A 19,155-nucleotide genomic window follows, 5' to 3' on the forward strand; every position below is an offset into this window, starting at 1 on the left:
CTGCTACGCACGTGCGCGGCTCAGCACCCTTAAGGCGCAGGCGCACAGTGCTCCACTAGGTCACGTGAGGGGTGTGGGGGCGGAGCCGGGACAGGGGGGCCGGTTTGTTGTGGTCGCCATTTTGCTGGTTGCATTACTGGGTAATCGGGGCCCTGGCTCGCCGCGTCCACCAGACACCCTCAGCCAGTGGGCAGGTCTGAGCTCGGGCTTCCCGAGCAGTTTGAATCCCCTTACCCACGCCCTCAGGTAACGGTACTGCGACGGGCGGGATGGCACGCTTGAGTGGGGGGCAGGCCCGGACCCGCCCTGCCGGTCCCCGCGAGATTTAGCAAGGGAAAGGAGGGGGCTTCAGGCCAGTGCAGCGCAGCCCGGCACTTCACAGCCGAATTCCTGGAAGGGGCTAAGCCCGAGGGAGCTGTCTTGAGGGGGAGCCTGGGAGGGGGGCAGCCCGGCCCCACTCCCGCCCTTTGTTTGGGCTCGGCTGCGCTGGCCGCTTCGCTGTCGCCTAGCAACAGCTGCCCTGACTGCTAATTGGTTAAGCTCTTGGCAGCAACAACCAATAGCGCGGTTGTTGCCATGGGAGGTGCGGCCTGCCGGGTTCACTTGTGCCCCGCCCGCCGGGACTCCACCGGCCGGGGCGGGCCTGCCGGGTGGGGGGCGGGACGCCAGGGTCCCTGGGGGCGGGTGGCCACGCGGGGCGGGGCTGGGCCGTAGGGCGAGGGTTAACCCGCCCCTCCCCCGTCCACCTGCTGTCCCCTTCCCCCGCGTGCCCTGGTCTGACCCTCGTCCCCTCCTTTTCCCGCCCCTCCCCCTCGGTGGCAGTGGCGGCGGCTGCTGTTGTCACCCACCGGGCCGCCTGTCCCGCTTGCCCTCACTGCCGCGGGGCAGGCTAGGCTAGCCGGGCCGGGGACAGGCGGCCACCTCCTCATCGCCGCCGCCGCCACCGCCGCTGCCGCCATGCTGGCCGCTCGCCCACCGCACTGGGGCCCCCATCGCGCTCCAGCCCCCCGTGGGCCCAGCGCCAGCCCTGACCCGGGTAGGGGTGGGTGCTGGAAGAGCTGGTCCTAGTGTGGGAGGGCTTGGGGAGAGGTTGTTTATCTGTGAAGCTCCAATAAAGGGGACCTGGAGTAACAGGACAGGATAGAAGGGAATCTGACAAGGGGGAAGCTCCTAGGGAGGGGATTTTGTTCCGAAGGACACTTAGAGGGAGTGAAGTCTTGTGTGATATTTAGGGATTTGGCTTGTCGGGCCCTTCTAGGAATAGGCTCAATTGTGGAATGACCCCACTTAGAAATGGAGGAGATAGCAAGGATCCCAGGATAAGGAAGAAAAAGACAGTGACTCTTAGATGTTGAGAAATTACACCTCCCCCTTGTTTTCCTAAGGAGTTGGGGTCTTGAAGTAATAAGAAAATACTAGTGGGATAAATATAGACTACTTAGAAGAAGAGTCCCTGGTGCGGGAGACCTCATATAGGGAGCAGGGAGCGGTCTTGGTGGAGTATGGAGTTGGTCCCAGGGGAAAGTATGCCATGTTGGTTGAGACATCTATAGCTCGCATGTAAAGGAGTTCTCAAATAACCTTGGTTTTGCTAGGAGGTCCACAAGGACTGCTATGTTCTTTAGAGAGAACTAGTGGGTAGGCTAGGCTTGAAATTGGGCCCTCACTGTTGAGGGAAGACCATGTGAGGGCGGTGCCTTTTCTGAGGGACTCAGGCTGGCCACCGGCAGAATTTCAAAGAAAGCCTGAATTCTACTACCCAGACTACTGGTTTCTGCCTTCTCTTTTGCTTTCCTAATTCCTGGCCTCTTTCTCTCCTTCCTGCCCTGGCCTTGTACCAGCCCTTCCCCACCCCTGTCTGGTTTGATGATTCCCTTTTACATTTTTCTCAATGTGATGCCTCATTCATTCATTTGGCTCATTTGTTGAGAGACATGGCTGTTTTAACCCACTTGCTACCCGTTTCTGTTTCTACATGGCTACCTGGTGCTTGTGCTCTGTCCTGTTCCCTGTCTCCCCCTGGTCCTGCCCTCTAGTTCATGCCCACTTCTTCTCTAACTGACCCTGACCTCCACACCTTCTTGTTTCATGTTGTCCTCCCACTTTCTACCTGCTCTCAGGTCTCAGCGGCGGTGGCAGCCGAGGTGCAGGATGCGAGAAGGCGCCCCCCGGCCGGGCTCCCGCTCCAGGCCTCACACCCCTGCGGCCCTCTGAGCCCACCATGGCCGTCCCACCAGGCCATGGTCCCTTCTCTGGCTTTCCGGGGCCCCAGGAACACACACAGGTAGGCATTGAGCAGGCTTCTCACCTGCCTGAAGAGTGAATGGCCTCCAGACAACAGCATGGTTGTTGGAGGATCTCTGGGGAGTTTGGAGGCCTCACAATACTAAAAGAGTTTCAGGTAGTTGGACTTTGAAGAATCCACCCTCTTTCCTGCTGAGGACTGAATTCTTGAGCTTCTCCATAATGTGTGTCTTGGGGTCAGAACTGTCACTGGCACAGAGCAGACAGAAAGAAACACAGGTCTGAGTGTTCACGAGAGAGAAGCCTGAAAGAAATCTAGAGGGGGCCAGAAGGAAAATGAGCTGAGAGCAGTGGGAGACCCAGGGAGACTAATCCCAATCCAAGAGCTTTTTAATTGGGCAGAGATACTTACTTGAGAGTAAGGACAGGAAATTCAATAGCATTGTTCCCAGAAACAGTGGTCTCAGGTGCAAAGACTCAGGGGACAGAACCCAGATACGGAGCAAAAGACCTAGGGCTGAATGGAAGGTCAGAGGTAAACCACTCACTTCATATAATGAACGGATGAGTGGAACCCACAGTGTGTGCTTGTGCTCCTATACAGGATGCGATCAGAGCTAGGGAAATGTAGGCATGGTCAAATGAGGTGTCAGCTTTACCCTTCTCTCCTAGAAGTTGGAGGTGAAGGCTTGTGCTCAGTGTCTGCCTCCCTCTGCCACAGGTATTGCCTGATGTGCGGCTACTGCCACGGAGACTGCCCCTGGCCTTCCGGGATGCGACCTCGGCCCCGCTGCGCAAGCTCTCAGTGGACCTCATCAAGACCTACAAGCACATCAATGAGGTGAGTGGGGAATGGACTTCTGTGGTTGGGTGTTGAAAGGGGTCCTGGCTTCTTGCCTGGATCACTAAGGGTCCAGTTTCCTGGCTGCCTGAGCAGGTATACTATGCGAAGAAGAAGCGGCGGGCCCAACAGGCGCCACCCCAGGACTCGAGCACCAAAAAGGAGAAGAAGGTCCTGAATCACGGCTATGACGATGACAACCACGACTACATTGTGCGCAGCGGCGAGCGCTGGCTAGAGCGCTATGAAATTGACTCTCTTATTGGCAAAGGCTCTTTTGGCCAGGTGCGAGGTTCCCCCGCTCGCCCAGTGCCTGGGTGATGCAGACAACCACTTGGTTACCCCGCTTCCTCCTCCCAGAGTGTTCACTTGCTAAAAGTCCTGCCCTGGGCCCGCCACTCAAGCCACTTAGTTTCCCTGTCTTAGTTCTGGATGAGTATAAATCACAAGACTCTTTGAAAGAGAACTGTTGTTACTTTTTATCCATTACAAGGGATGTGAGCACTGGGCTGTGAGTTGTTAGAAAGGTATGGCTGGTGGGCCTCTCGCTTACCCAGGTAACTCTCCTTGTCTGGACAGGTGGTGAAAGCCTATGATCACCAGACTCAGGAGCTGGTGGCCATCAAGATCATCAAGAACAAAAAGGCCTTCCTGAACCAGGCACAGATTGAGCTGAGGCTGCTGGAGCTGATGAATCAGCATGATACAGAGATGAAGTACTACATAGGTAAGGCCTGGGTGGGTGCAGGGCGCCTGGCATAGAGAGGCCTCCACTGAGGGCTTCGGGCTCCTCAACCTCTGCTGTGGTCATGATTTCTCCTTTCTGCTCACTGAGGGCCAGACTCTGGCAAACACTTGCCATGAACTACCTCCCCCAAGCCTGGTGAGGGACAGGGCAGCTTTGTGGACGTGTTGGAAAAACGGAGGCACTCAGTGCTGTCACATGCATGAGGTGACAGTTCAGGCTCAACAGTTGATAATGTGAGAAGCAGTGACATCTAGAGCTATGGCTCTTGTGATATGTCCCAGTCTTCAGTTCCTCTGGAAAGGGATTCTTTAATAAAAGGACAGCCAGTATCCCTTGCCACACAGACAGCAAAGACAAAAGCAGGTTCTTTTGATAGTTTGGGGTTTTGGGTGATGGTGATATTTTTGGAGGTTTTGTTTTGCTATTCTGGGGATCAAACCCCGTGCTTCATAAATGCTAGGCAAACAGGTCCTCCCTTCAAACATCCCCGACCCCAGAACATCTCCAGACCTTTTTTTACTTCATTATTTTGAGCTAGGGTCTCACTAAATATATCCAGATGTACCTCGAGCTAACAGTCTTTGTGCATCAGTGTATCCCAGGCCTGCTGGTTCAGCATTGTAAAATGAAATGAGGAAGCATGGAGCTGTTTTTTTTTGTTTGTTTGTTTTTTGTTTTTTCGGAGCTGGGGACCAAACCCAGGGCCTTGCGCTTGCTAGGCAAGCGCTCTACCACTGAGCTAAATCCCCAACCCCGCATGGAGCTGTTTTAAAGCTTTAATTTCCCTTTGCAGTGCTGGGGCTTGAACCCTGGTCCTTGTGCTTGCTAGTCAAACATGCTACTGCCCTTTGGTCATCCCATAACCTATAGGTTACACCATCTTTTGGGGTTTTGTTTTGTTTTATTCTGGACTTCACTGTGTAAGCCAAGCTGGCCTTGAGCTCCTCATTCGCCCATTTTATCTTTCCAACCGCTGGGATGACAGTCATGCTCACTAACTACTTCCTACTGGCAGAGCCCTTCCTTTTGGTAAAAACTGGAAGGTATGAGAGGCTTGAGAATTAACATGCCTTGGAAGTCCAGTGAGTCGGTGTAGAGACAAACACCTTAGGGCTCACTGCAGTTTGCCTGAGGTGGTTACCATTGGTCCCAGCTTCCCTGCCGCCAGTGCATCTAACCTGTTGCCCCATCGACCGCAGTACACCTGAAGCGGCACTTCATGTTCCGGAATCACCTGTGCCTGGTGTTTGAGCTGCTGTCCTACAACCTGTACGACCTCCTCCGCAACACACACTTTCGCGGTGTCTCACTGAACCTGACGAGGAAGCTGGCACAGCAGCTCTGCACAGCCCTGCTCTTTCTGGCCACGCCTGAGCTCAGCATCATCCACTGCGACCTCAAGCCTGAGAACATCCTGCTCTGCAATCCTAAGCGCAGCGCCATCAAGATTGTGGACTTCGGCAGCTCCTGCCAGCTTGGCCAGCGGGTGCGGTTCTGACTGTGGGCAGCGCCAATGTCTTCCGTGGGATGCGGTGGGAGGACGGTTTCATTTTGGCCCTAGAAGCTGATGACCAAGAGATGATATTGGGCAATGGGAAGCCCCCTGGAGAGAGGTGGTGGGAAGTGAAGGGGCAAAGATGACCCAAGCAAGGAAGAGAAAGGGTGAAGCTGAGGGCCAGGCACTCCTCAGAGGAGTGGAGTTGTGACCTGAGCCTCAGGCTGCTTTGCTGACTGCTCACAGGTTGAGGACCATGAAGTTTTTCAACCCCATGTGAGCAGACCAAGCCCTAGGGGATATACTAATGTAGTACAGTATGGAATAGCCAGCCTCTTAAACCAGAAGGACCAGAGCTGGGAGTGCAGACAGGGTTAAAGCAGGAAGGTCATTGAAGACTAGAGGTTAATGAGCAAGACAGTGACTGGCTGCAGAGAACCTCACAACCTAGAGGGTCCATCCTGTTTTCAGGCAGGGGCTTGTCTACAGTTGAATCTTCCAGTGGAACCAGCAGGGGAGCTGGTACCCTGACTACTGTCCCCTCCCCCAGATCTACCAGTATATCCAGAGCCGCTTCTACCGCTCACCAGAGGTGCTCCTGGGTACACCCTATGACCTGGCCATCGACATGTGGTCCCTGGGCTGCATCCTTGTGGAGATGCACACCGGAGAACCCCTCTTCAGTGGCTCTAATGAGGTGCGCCCCTGGAAGGGGTGTACTGGAGGTGGAGGGGTGGAGCCTGGCCACCTGGCGCCCCTGACCGCCGCCTGCCTGCAGGTGGACCAGATGAGCCGGATTGTGGAGGTGTTGGGCATCCCTCCCGCACCTATGCTGGAACAGGCACCCAAAGCTCGCAAGTACTTTGAGCGGCTGCCTGGGGGTGGCTGGACCCTACGAAGGACAAAGGAACTCAGGAAGGTGCGGCCCCTGCCCTGTGCCACTTCTCCCTCCCTGGGTGTCCCCTCACTCACACTTGGGGCTCCCCTCTCCCTGTGTCTTTCCCTGTCTTCCTCTCCCCCTTGTCTGTCCTTTCCTTCCTCCCCTGCCAACCCCATCACCGTCCCACCCCACAGCTCTTGTTAGCTTCTCTCTCCCTCTCTCTTGTGCCTCTGTTTCCCCGTGTGTGTCTCCCTGCCCCTCCTGCCCACTGACGGCCACTCTCTTGCCCCCCCTCCCACCCCCTCCCTGCCAGGATTACCAGGGCCCTGGGACACGGCGGCTGCAGGAGGTGCTGGGCGTGCAGACGGGCGGGCCCGGGGGCCGGCGGGCGGGGGAGCCGGGCCACAGCCCCGCCGACTACCTCCGCTTCCAGGACCTGGTGCTGCGCATGCTGGAGTATGAGCCCGCCGCCCGCATCAGCCCTCTGGGCGCTCTGCAGCATGGCTTCTTCCGCCGCACGGCCGACGAGGCCACCAACACGGGCCCGGCAGGCAGCAGTGCCTCCACCTCGCCGGCGCCCCTTGATACCTGCCCCTCCTCTAGCACCGCCAGCTCCATCTCCAGCTCTGGTGGGTGCCCCGTGTCAGATGTGCACCGCAGGGCCTAACCAGGGTGGCCTGACCACTGGGCCTCTCTCAGAGCCCCTGAAACTACCAGATTCTGAGCTCCAAGGTGGGGTGGGACAGTCCCACGTGACCTGATAGGCTCTTGGTTGGAATTGGGGCTGGAGACTCAGTCCCTAGAACTGACTGTAGCCTCCCACGAAACTCAGACCCTAGATTCCAAAATTGGACTGTTACAGCCTCACACTTGCTCTGGTCTCAAAGTCTAAGCTTAGGGCCTGGGTAGTGAAAAGACTTGCCCCATCTTACTACTCGTGTCCTCCTTTCTCCTTCCTGGTGCTTCTAGGAGGCTCCAGTGGCTCCTCCAGTGACAACAGGGCCTACCGCTACAGCAACCGATATTGTGGGGGCCCAGGGCCCCCCATCACTGACTGTGAGATGAACAGCCCCCAGGTACTGGAGCTGTGAGACTTTGGAAGTGGGTGGCAAGTGCTTGGGACTTGAGGATCTCACCACCCACCACTCCTTTGCTTTTTTTAGGTCCTACCCTCCCAGCCTCTGCGCCCCTGGGCAGGGGGTGATGTGCCCCACAAGACACATCAAGCCCCTACCTCTGGCTCAACATTGCTGGGGACTGGGGCCCAGTTACCCCCACAACCCCGTTGCCTTGGACGACCCCCATCACCCACCTCACCACCCCCCCCAGAGCTGATGGATGTGAGCCTGGTGGGCAGCCCTCCAGACTGCTCTCCACCTCATCCAGCACCTGCTCCCCAGCACCCGGCTGCCTCAGCCCTCCGGACTCGGATGACGGGAGGTCGACCACCTCTCCCGCCCCCTGATGACCCTGCCACTCTGGGGCCTCGTCTGGGCCTCCATGGTGTACCCCAGAGCACAGCAGCCAGCTCATGACCCTGCCCCCTCCCTGGGGCCCCTCCTGAAGCCATACCCCCCCATCTGGGGGCCCTGGGCTCCCATCCTCATCTCTCCCCTTGACTGGACTTGCTGCTACCCAGCTGGGGTGGGTGAGGCCTGCACTGACTGGGGCCCAGGGCAGGGGGTCAAGGGAGAGGAGTTTGGCCGCACCCCTCCCCACTAAGACTGGACCCTTGCCCCCCCTTCCTTGTTTTCTATTTATTGTACCAAAGACAGTGGTGGTCCGGTAGAGGGGAGATTCCCCCTTACCCAGGGCCCTAGGAGGGGTGGGGGCAGGTAGGGGGAGATGGCCTTGCTCCTCCTCGCTGTACCCCCCAGTAAAAAGCTTTCTCACATGCCTGCCTGAGCGTTTGCAGGGCCTGGGCTCCCTCCCCTGACCCTCAGAGGCATGGTGGGGAAGGTTGTGTGGGAAGGGGTGCTTTGTGGTATGGGTATGTCCCTCCTAGGGACATCATAGTTCTTGGTGCAGGCATGGGGCAGCAGGAACTTGGTGGGCTGAGAAGCCTGGATACAAGAATCCTGGCCCATATTTGCCTTTTCCAGGGTGAAGGCCTCCTGGCCTGTTGCTAGCAATTGTGATGGTCTGCCCTCATTGGTCAGGGCTTCCACAGAGTCCACGCACAAGTGGCTTTTTTTTGGTCAGGCAAGCATCTGGTAGGTTGTGGGTGTATTCGGCAGGCCTTCTTAGGTACCATCGGGGGAGCAGACAGACAGTGGGTACAGATTTTACCTCACCTGTGGCCAGCCCCACTCTGCAGTCATTTCGAGTATTGAGATCTCGGGCAAAAAGACGCTCCCTGACTCCAGGTAAGTGATTTTTTTGTTTCCATGGCAATTTGGAGCCAGCTGTCTGTCTCCCAACCAGTTTGTAAGAATCACCTGGTTCTCGCACAAGGGGAGGGTGCGGTGACTCCTGGGGGGGAGGTGGAGTTTCTACACGGCCAGCTCATTGCTCACTTTTCTTGAGAACTCCAAAGCCAGACGTCTCTGCAGACATGGCTGGGGCTGGTGTTAAGTAAGCTATAAGGCATTATGGCTCAGATGTTGGAGGATACATAGTACAGGTTGATTGGATGGTGCTGGTGAGCAGGAATAGGGTGGGTAGGGAGGGAGAGCACTCAGCCAGCCTTTCACGGCCAAGCAATGGAGAGGACATGAGCAAGAGCCTGTTGTGGGAAACTGACGGCAGTGGTCGTGTTGAGAATGCCAGTTAAGATTTTTTGGAGATCTTTGGTTATCTAGAGAGCTGGACTTTTTTGAAAGGACTGAGGCACCATGAGAAAGGAAGGTGCACAGCTCAGTTTTGCCACAGTGTGGAAGTACATTACCAGGAAATGACAGCTCATGGCAGTGCCCTAGGCAAGAGTGGCCTAGGATGTGACAGGGGGTGGGGGGTGTTGAGAAGGCCAAGAAATGACAGGTGAGCTCTCCAGACAACTAAGTTGAAGGATAAGGTAGAGAGAGGCAGGAAAGGGAGGTCTCCAATATATACAGCACCCCGTCCCCTGTCAATAGAGTCTTGGTTGGTGGTTTTGTTTTTTAATTATGTGTTCTCTTGGTGCTGGGGTGGAATCTAAGAAACCCCAGGTGCTAGGCAAGTGTTCTACATGCCTAGCCTCCCAGTAAAAAGATTTTGAATGAACAGTCGTAGAAGACAGGACCTTTCTAAACTTGGGAATAATTCAGGCAAAGGGAAGTTATTCTTCTAAGGTCACACAACCAGGAAGTGGGCTCAGGTTGCTGTGCGTGGGTGCACTGGTCATTAATTTAACAAGGCTTATTTGAGCCTAGAGGCATCTGCGGGGCCAGATCCCGTAGGCCCTGTGAGGAATGTGGAATGGGCATGGAATATCATTTGTATTGTGGTTGAGAACCAATGCCCAGGCTCCAGGCTGACTGATGACCTGATACTTCTTTGGTATTTCCAGGGTACTCTCATAAGTTCAGGCAGGTGAAAGCCTACAGCATCCTCCTCATTGGTCTTCTGCCCTCACCATTTCCCCATGTAACCAAAGAGATTTTGGACACCTATTTTTCCCTCCCTGCTGAGAATCCCTCTGGACTCCATCTCACTCAGGGTAAAAGTCCACACACATCCTTTCTGTGACCTCTGCATCCTCACCATCCACCCTCATCACCTGTCTGAACCAGTTGACTCTTTCATTCTGCTCCAGCCACACTGGGCTCAGCCTTTACTCTTGGTATTCTGTGCCTGGATCTTTTGTCGATAGACAGCCTGGACTCAATGCCTGACGCTCTTCTGAATCATACTGCTAACAGCCTGACCTGACCATTCTTCCTTTCACTTTTTCCTTGTATCAATCATATTGCTGCTGGCACATGCTAAAATTTATCTTGTCAACTGCCTCCCCTTCGGTGAGGCCTTGAACTTCTTGGAAGCAAGTATTTGGGTCACTCATGCTTTATTTTATCTCCCACACTGACGAATGTGTGACACCCCTCAGGCTCACTGTCAGATGAGTACTTGAGAGCATAGATGCAGCCTCCTGGGTGTCCCACATCCCCTTCTATACAATAAACATTGCTGCGAACTCCAGCGGTGAGCAATGTGGGAAGACAACAGAGAGGAGAGGATAGTTGCTGTGCCGTGAAAGACCTCAGTCAAGGTGGAGTCAGTCGGGTGGCATAGCAGTGGGAAGGGACTTGAGATCAAGAGCATTGAAGTCTGGATTAGGGGTTTCTGACCTGGCTCCTTGGAAGACTATCCAGGTCATAGGGTCGGCGTCAGCTCTATTCAGAGAAGTGCATGTGATGATTGGGACCCAGAGGCTGAGGAGGAACACAAGGCCATACCTTGTCCATCTGTCCCCTATACCCTGTGTTCTCCCTCATCCCCATGTCATCCCGTACCCTATCCCACCCCATGTATGGAGAGTTGCAGCAGAATTTTAATCAGTGGGACGCAGTGTAAGGTTAGCTATGTTGGCACTTTGTTTCATTTTAGATTCATATACATGCATATTTTGCCATGTTCGTGCCTTGCGCCCTCAGAAGTCAGAAGAGGGCATGAGATCCCTGGAACTGGAGTTAGGGATAGTTGCAAACTACTATGTGGGTGCTGGGAACTGAACCCAAGTCCTCTGGAAAAACAGCCAGTATTAACCACTGAGCCATCTCTAGCCCCAGTTGTATATTTTTAAAGGTACCCCTGATGGGTCTTACAATGGCTACACTTGAAGACAGTCCCTATTGTGTGCTGTTTCTACTCAAGATGAGGAATCCCTTCCCCTTGAGTAATGGCTGTGCCAGAGATTTGATCAACACAAGAACACTGAGCCAAGTGGCCTTAGCAGGTCTGACAGCCTCCTCTGTCATCCCTGGTTCCCTGATTTCTTTTTTGGTTTTTTCAAGACAGGGTTTCTCTGTGTAGCCCTTGCTATCTTGGAATTCACTCTGTAGACCAGGCTGGCCTCAAACTCAAGAGATCTGCCTGCCTCTGCCTCCCGAGTGCTGGGATTAAAGACATGTGTCATCACCACCAGCTCCCTGATTTCTTTATAGAGGTCAGCATCTGCCCTACCTATTTCAGCTGTGCCAGGTATGCTCATGGCATGGTGGACTTTCTAACTTAGCTGACACTACCCTGGAGCAGAGACCTGAGTCTTCCTCAGGCCACTCCCCTGGGCCTTGTCCATATTCCAGAATCATGAAATAAACAATTGCGATTTTTTTATGACACTGTTTTAGGATGGTTTGCTTCTCAATAGCTAACCAAAATAAGGCAGTATTTTAAGTCATACAAAGGTAAGATGTATAATATCACGTGATAACTGATTGAATCCTCACAGGTGTTGTCATACCCCCCATACAGATGAAAAGTCAAGGCATTGCAAGGTACCTTGTCCATAGGAAGTCCTGAGTGCTCAGTCACTACTACCAACATTGTGTCTGTCCTGATAGGTGTTGAGGAGGTGGTGGACAGGTGAATGGCCTTACTCTTAGGAGAGTAGCTGTGGGCTAGTCCCTTGGCAAGATGGAAAGAGCAGCCCATGCTTGGTGTGGTTGGAGTTCCATGGAGTCAGTTTGCTTCCGACTCCATAGGGAATCCAGCAGGTTGTGGTAGAGCCAAATCAGATTGAGCCTCTGGTTACTGGGAAGCCATTATGTCCCAGTGAGCTGTTGCTCCTGTTCACTCCTTATTGGTTCTTTCAGTCACAGGCACTTGCCACTTTTGGGCGATGCAAGTGCTACAGCAGCAGTCAAGTGGTTCCAAAGCCTGCATCCCAGGGTCAAGGGGAATGTTAGTGAAGAGCCATAGACACTGAGAATCAGAGGGAGGGCCAGAGACAGGAGAGCTCTGTAAGGAAGGTGTCTTTGAGGAAAACATTAAAGAACTAGGCCAAAGGGGAGGGAGTCATATAATCTTAAGGAAAGATATTCCTGCCAGGAAAAGAAGCCAGTTCGAAGACCCCAGGGTATGCAAGAGAGAAGGGAAATTGGACAGGAGTGAAGAGAACAAGGACAAAGTCCACGAGATGATGTCATGAGGGCTTGACTCTCGCACTGAGTAACATGGAAAGCATCAGCCCCTTTGAGCTAGAGCGCTGAGCTCTGAGGTGCCTCCACCGACAGCTGTGTGGGCAGTCCTGCTGGTGTTGATGCATGTGGCTTGGCCATAGCAGTAGCAGGAGAGGTGGTCAGTGTGGGGTGGAAGATGAAGGGTGAGAGAAGCCCATAGCTCTAAGTCTGGGAAGGAGGAAGGATGCTGGCCTATGTATGGGAAAGAGCAGGCAGGTTAGGCACATTTGACAGTGGTCATTGTGTTGCTACTGTGAAATCTCTGTGAGACCACAGAAGGGGAAGATGGAGCCTAGGACTGGAAGGCCACAGTAGTCTCTATGTAGGATGACTAACATGGAGGTTACTGGGTCTGAATAATGTTGAATTCAGGACTTCCCCACCTCATCGTTGGTCCTGAACTGTGAAAGCAAGAGAAAGTCCTCCTGGGAGTAGAACTGAGTCTACTCAGTCCTCCTGGGACAGTGCCTGGCTCTCCAGCGCCAGACTGAGTCTGGCTCCTGCCTCAGCATCCACTGATTCCTCTTTCTGTGCAGGTGGCTAGCTGCTCTTGGGAAAACTCTTACCCCAGCTCTTCGTGGCTTTCCTGTCTAGCTCCCTGCCGCTCTTCCACTCTTGGCCCCAATTCAGCTAGCTAGAGTTGAGTTGCAAGTGCCAGGAATACAGGTCTGCAGCAGCTGATGTGTGTCTGCTGCAAAGGGCTCTGTGACCCCAAGTCTAACAGTTAAAATGTACTCATGGTTGGTATAATAGCTCAAGGATTTGAACCTGGAATTTTGGCGGGGGAGGGAGGTAAGCAGTCCGTTTATGTGCGTGGATCTGAGAAGTAGGCAGGAAACACTAGCAGCGGGCATCCCTGTAGAAAGTAGTGTAGCAGGCTCTGAGCTGAGGCGGGCTCACAGTTAGGTCAGGAGCATTTCTTCCCACATGTGTTCCTGAGAAGCAGACATAATGATGGTAGGGCCAGCCTCTGCCTTCACCATACACAAGCCGGTGGGAGGGCAGGCTGCCTTCAGACAGTGGTCAAGGCTGAGACGGGGAAACAGGCTTGAGTAAGTCATGGTGGCACAATGAAGAGGTTGCAAAGGGCTATGCCTGGCCCAGTCTGAGGTGTCAGAGAAAGGAGATGGGGGTGAGGCGTACAGGAGTCAGATGGTAGCTGTGGACCACTGGAGCCCAATCAGGGAGGAAACTTTCATTCAATAATTTTAGGTTTGTAGAAAAGTGTCAGGGATCATGCAGAGGCTGTCGCCAGATGGACCCAGCTCCCCTGGTGTCAGTATCTTCTATTCTAGGACACCCACCAAAGCTAAGACACCGATGCCTGCTGGTGTTGGCTTAGCTCCAGTTTTCTAATCCCATCTCTCCCATTTGCCTTTGAACATCCTTCTTCTGTTCCAGGTCTAGCCCAGGGGGCCATACTTCGTGTGTCTTCAGTCCCAGACCGGGACCGTTCCTCCAGCCTTCTCTTCTCTGCAGGGCAGTGTTGAGTGACGGTGCTCAGCGATTCACAGAGTGATGTCTGTCTGGATTTGTTAGTTTTTTTCTCATAGCTATATAGGGATTGTAAATTCCACTTCTATTGTCTTTCTTTAAGAAGTGGTCACAAACTTCACCTCACACTCAAAGTGAGGAACACTAAGCTCTAATCCCTGGAGAGAAAACTGTCTGAAGGGTTTGTATCCATGTGCTAAAACTACTGCAGCCCAATAGTCTGCTTTCTGTTGATCTAGCAAAGTACCTGAGACTGGGTCATGTATGGAGAAGAGCTCAGTCCTGGAACTGAAAGTCCAAGGCAGAGCAGCCCCATCTGTGTTGATGACTTGAGGCAGACGCCATTGTGTCTGAAGGATCAGCAGTAAGACAGGCAGCCAGACAGTGAGGAAAGTCAGGCTTGGTGTTTATATGTTCATGGGAACTAACTGTACACATGTGTACAGAGAGTGCCCTCCAGTGACAACATTACCAAGAACATCAAGCTTCTAATACATGCCCTTCTGAGCAACGTTCACACCTTCCAGGGCATCATATACAGTAGTTAGCAGACGCAGGACACGGTGGGACAGTGACAGTGGCCCCGCTCCTGAGGATCACCACTGTTGGCACTCCTCCCCAGTGGTTCTGACCTATGGCATTCTGATGAGAATGTGTTTTGTTAGCTTATTTCTGTCACAGTTGTGTTGGCATGCACTCGAGGCATCCGTTTCCTGTCGGTGTAGCATACCCAGTGTTGCTCTGACTGGGTTTGTTTTGTCCAAGCTGCTGCTGCCTTCCAGGCAGGCTCCTGTATCCTCCCTGCTGTCTCTCCTTGAGTTTTCTTTTTCTACACCATGTCACAGGTTCAAGGGCGTTTCTCCAGGCAGCTCTGAACCCTTTTACTGAAGAACGGTATTAGACTCAGGTCCAGGCATGGGGCATGCCGAAGGCATCACCCATCTGTAACCCCACACACACGCAAACTCTGCATTCCACTGTTCAGGCATCTGACTCAGGTCAGCACCCAGGAGCCACACAGATTCCCACTTCCTTTGGACTTTCTTTGTGGCAAGCAAAGCCCTTTTCTGTGCTCTTTGTTCTTGTGGCCATCTCAGCAGAAGCCAGCAGCTTGGCCAGGCCTGTGTTCGAGGCACTTCTCTCTGCAGGCAGACTGCCTGCCATTCTGCTGGCCCAAGAGACAGCATCTAGCAAGTCCCAGTGTTTTCCTATTTACTGTCTGAGGGCTCTCCACGCTCTCCTCACTCACCGAAGTCTCACAGTCAACCTTGTTTCCTACCTGTGCTGGTGTGTCTCCTCGTCTCCTAGTCCTTACCCCTGGTAGTCCTTGGGCTCTTAGCTCTATATGCTGCCTCACCCTGACCTCTCTCAGAGTGACTCCTGCATGGCCACCAGCTCACCTAGCTTGTCCACTGAGGCTTGCATCTCCCTTCCGTCACTCTGCCTTACCTACTGCCGTCCTCCCACTCCCAACCTCCTCCGTTTTCAGCCCAATTAAACTCTGGGAAACCAGTAAGAAGTTGCACAGTGTGTAGCCACAAGGAAACAAACCTCCAGGAACAGTTCATTCCTGCAAAGGCCCCACCAAGTGGGAGGGGAAGGAGGTTTGCCTCTTTGATCTTCTTGAATCACGTCTACGCAGCAGCTCCTGTCTCTTACACATATTCAAGCCGCCCCTCCAGGCACCTTCAGATGTCACCATCCCTGCCTAGAGTCAGGGCTGTGCTGTGCTGTGTGTCATAGCATCTGGAGTAGCTGACAGATTTTCTGGGTGTTGGCCACGTTAAGAGACTACTACTGTGGAGTCTGGCTGTGAGGACAGCGAGTTGGTGTCCATGAGCTGTCAGTGTGGCCATTCGATCCATCTTAGAATGACCAGTGTGGTGACATGGACCTGTCCCAGCTCTTGAGAGGCAGAGGCAGATGACCACGTTTTGAGGCTAGCCTGGTCTCAAACTGTACCAATAACTGCTGACCCTTCACAGTAGTGTCTTCAAGCCAGGCAGTCTGGAGTCCTTTGTAGGCTTGTGTAGTTACTGCTTAGTTTCCTAGAAGATGTTCTGGGGATAGAGCTGGGCCTGAAGACTCAGCCACACCGTAGCCAAGATTCAGTCACCTTAGAACAGGTTCTCAGTGAGGCATCTGGCATTTAAACTTCCCACCTGTTTTGTTTTGCTTATGACAGAGCTTCAGCCCTTAGTACCTACATGGCAGCTCACAACATCCATAACTTCAATTCCAGACTCCAGTGCCCCCTGCTGACCTCTACAGTCACCAGGCACATATACATACATGCAGGCAAAACATTCATACACAAAAAATAAGTTGTTTTTTTTTTTTTTTTTTTTTTTTCTTGGAGCTGGGGACCAAACCCAGGGCCTTGCGCTTGCTAGGCAAGCGCTCTACCACTGAGCTAAATCCCCAACCCCGCAATAACTTATTTTTTTTTTTAAAGGTATGGTGGACCAGCCTTTAATCGTGGCATTTGGAAGCTAGAAGCAGGCAGAGTTCTGAATTCAAATTCAGCCTGGTTCTACATAGCACCTGGGAGCTACCCAGGGAGCCCTGTCTCAAAAACAAGCCAAGGCCTCGTGCGGCCCAGAGCTTTGCCTCAAATTCACTGTGGTTTGGCCTTGACCCCTGACTCCTGCTTCCCCTCCCAGCACGCTGGACCTCCAGGCCTGTGCCCACAATTAGGCTCCAGCTTTTTCAGAGAGAAAGGCCCTTGGGCGCCTTTAGCCACTTTCTTCCTTGACCCCTCTGAGAGGAGGCAGTCGGAGTTCTGGTTGTGTCATTTCTCCCTTTCGGAAGAGCTTCGGTGCCTGCCTTCACCAGCGGCTCAGACTTTCCTTTGTCCTCGGTCGTCTGAAGAAAAGGAATTCTTCATTTCAGGGAAAGATTTAAACACCTAAAAGCAGAAAGCCCTAATATACTTCTGTGTCCCAAAATTCTGCCTTCATCTTTGTCCTGCTGGCTTCATCCCCCACTTTGCTTGCTGCCCTAGCAAACTCACAAACGCAATTATGTCTAATAGAGAAACTTTTTTTTTTTTAGCTTTTTGAGACAGTGTCTCAGTGTAGCCCTGGCTGGTCTTAAACTCACTCTGTGGATCAGGCCAGTCTTGAACTCACAGAGATCCACCCGCCCCTGCCTTCCAAGGGCTGGGATTAACGGTGTGTACCACCAGGCCTAGCTAATGGAAGGCTCACCACGATTTGATTCTCTGTCCCAAGTTACTCATCTGCTGGCCAGCTGAGTACCTTCCTAGTCCTCTGTTCCCTTTCTCCTACTTTTCTGTGCATGGTGTCGTGTCGCCCTGGAGATCTTCCTGTAACCTTACACTCAGGGCCTGTCTCCTCAACTCTCTACGGCCTGAAAGTGATCCTTCTTAAAGATGGGCCAGGCTGTTTGGCAGTGATGCCCCTGGAGTAGGACATTTAATCTGCCCATGGCTGCTGGCCGCACTTGTGGCCTCTAACCTTATTTGGCTTAGTTTCTGGGTCCCTGTCCTTTCCGGCCAGCTCAGACCTCCTGGGGTGCTCCTCACTCACTGTGACTTTGTGCAGAGCATGTGGCATCCGTACTCGTGGATGATGGCCATCGCCTGCCTGGGAGCTTCGAGAGGGAATAGATCAGGCCAGTCTGCCCTGCTGTGTCCCCAGCACCACCCAGACCACCCACCATGGGGCCCAGCACTCAGTGCTCAGGAGCCAAGTATGGAGTGAGTGAAGTTAGGAGGGTGGGTGGGTGGGTTGATAGATGGATGCTTGTCAAGCTCAAAAGTTAGGCACTTACCATGAAAGCAATAGGCAGCCACAGAAGTGTTGTCAGCAGAACTGGCCCATTTCCTCAGTCTTGAATGTGCATTTGAGTTCTCTGGGATCTGGGAAGGGCCCAAGATACCACACTTCTAAGGGGCCCAAGATATGATGGCCTGAGACAGCAAGGGCCTTGCTGTGCTGTTTAGCCAGTAGCAACCAGAACTAGTCAGTGTCTTAGAGCACTTGACAATGTGGCTCGTGTGAATTAAGATATATTTTAAGTGTAAAATGCCCACCTGATTTGAAAGATGTGGTACAAAAAATTTTTATATTGCTCACATGTTGATATGGTAATATTTTGGATATCTTGGGTTAAATAAAATATATTATTAAAATTAACTTATATTTGTTTTTATTAAGTGTCTACTAGAAAATTTAAACTTAGGGCCATCAAAATGGCTTATCAGGTGAAAATGCTTGCCCCAAACCTGCCAAGCTGAGCTCAAGCCCCAGAACCCCCAAGTTGTCCTCTGTCCACATAGGTGCTGTGTAGCGCCTGCCGACTACACATACAAAGATGGATTTGGTTTTGTTTTTGCAGGGATAGAAGAGTATGATAAGTTTTTAATGCAATAAATTTTTAATAAGATTCAAATAACACTGGCTACTTGTGTTTTGGATGTACTCCTGCTGAGTCACTCTGGTCCTCAGTGCTCTGAATTCCCTGTCACCACAGCTTCCAAGACTGCCCTCTCTCTGGGGCATCCTTCTCCTTTTTCCCTGTAACCAAGTCCAGGTGTCTGAATTTGCTGTTAGCATGTCTCTTCCTAGGTAACTGTGGCATATGCCTGTACTCCCTGCTCTCTGGAAGGCTGAGGCAGGAAGATCGAAATTTTGAGGCCACCGTGGGCTACATGAGATCCTGTCTCACACAAGAGGTCCTTATCCAGAGACTTCCCTGGTAGTCCTGCCAGAGACGCTTCCAGGAGCATTGTGGGTTTCCACAGTTCTGTGAGTTCCCCCATCCCAACTCTGGCCACTGTCAGCATCTATGTATGAGCTTCACATGTGGAGTGTGTGCATTTTATGTACATGTGTGTAGAAGCCAGAGTTGGCATCAAGGGTCCCTCGCTTGAACCCAGAGCTCACTGACATGGCTACTCTGACTAGTGAGCTTGCTCCAGGGAGCTCCAACCTGCCTCCTGGTCGCTGGGATTATAGGCAGCTACGACTACCCAGTTTAAAGTCACCTAAAAGTTTCTGTTGGTTAGGGCTGGTTAAATGATGACTGAGAACGCTTGCTCTTCTCGTAGAAGACATGGGCTTGGCCCCAAGTTCCCGCATGACTGTTCACCTTCTGTAAATCCAGTCAGTACAAGGGACCTGACCCACTCTTCTGACCAAAGGAACGGGTGTAGTACATAAGCATACATGCAGGCAGAACACTCATAAACATGAAGAAAAGTGTTGTTACTTTAATCATTGATGCGTCTTCAGTTAGTCATGTGCTTGTGGGGGGGGGGGGGGCTGTGTGTGTGTGCATACATGTGAGACCAGAAGACAACTTCTGGTGTTCCTCAGGAGCTGTCCACCT

The 19,155-nt window shown here is 52.8% G+C and overlaps 1 protein-coding gene across 6 annotated transcripts; it reads left to right on the forward strand.

Annotated features, from left to right (window-relative positions):
- Positions 1–101: 101 nt before the first annotated feature.
- On the forward strand, positions 102–8,102 carry Dyrk1b (dual specificity tyrosine phosphorylation regulated kinase 1B). Of its 6 annotated transcripts, none has more exons than XM_087555103.1 (12): positions 102–246; positions 2,121–2,284; positions 2,966–3,085; positions 3,182–3,370; positions 3,665–3,812; positions 5,033–5,319; positions 5,879–6,025; positions 6,107–6,247; positions 6,522–6,557; positions 6,642–6,837; positions 7,178–7,284; positions 7,372–8,102. In XM_087555103.1, the coding sequence occupies exons 2-12, from the start codon at positions 2,222–2,224 to the stop codon at positions 7,741–7,743; spliced, it is 1,806 nt and encodes a 601-aa protein (XP_087411229.1). In that variant the 5' UTR covers positions 102–246; positions 2,121–2,221; the 3' UTR covers positions 7,744–8,102.
- The last annotated feature ends 11,053 nt before the right edge of the window (positions 8,103–19,155 follow it).

Source organism: Rattus norvegicus, chromosome 1, assembly GCF_021556685.1.
Source record: "Rattus norvegicus strain SHRSP/BbbUtx chromosome 1, alternate assembly SHRSP_T2T, whole genome shotgun sequence".
NCBI lineage: Eukaryota > Metazoa > Chordata > Mammalia > Rodentia > Muridae > Rattus > Rattus norvegicus.

Excerpts from the sequence above, each read along its gene's own strand:
- Dyrk1b (XM_087555098.1), top strand. The coding sequence starts at position 958 with ATGCTGGCCGCTCGCCCACCGCACTGGGGCCCCCATCGCGCTCCAGCC. Across the intron at positions 6,558-6,641 it reads GGACACGGCGGCTGCAGGAG|GACCTGGTGCTGCGCATGCT; the intron begins GTGCTGGGCGTG and ends CTCCGCTTCCAG. Across the intron at positions 6,838-7,177 it reads CAGCTCCATCTCCAGCTCTG|GAGGCTCCAGTGGCTCCTCC; the intron begins GTGGGTGCCCCG and ends TGGTGCTTCTAG.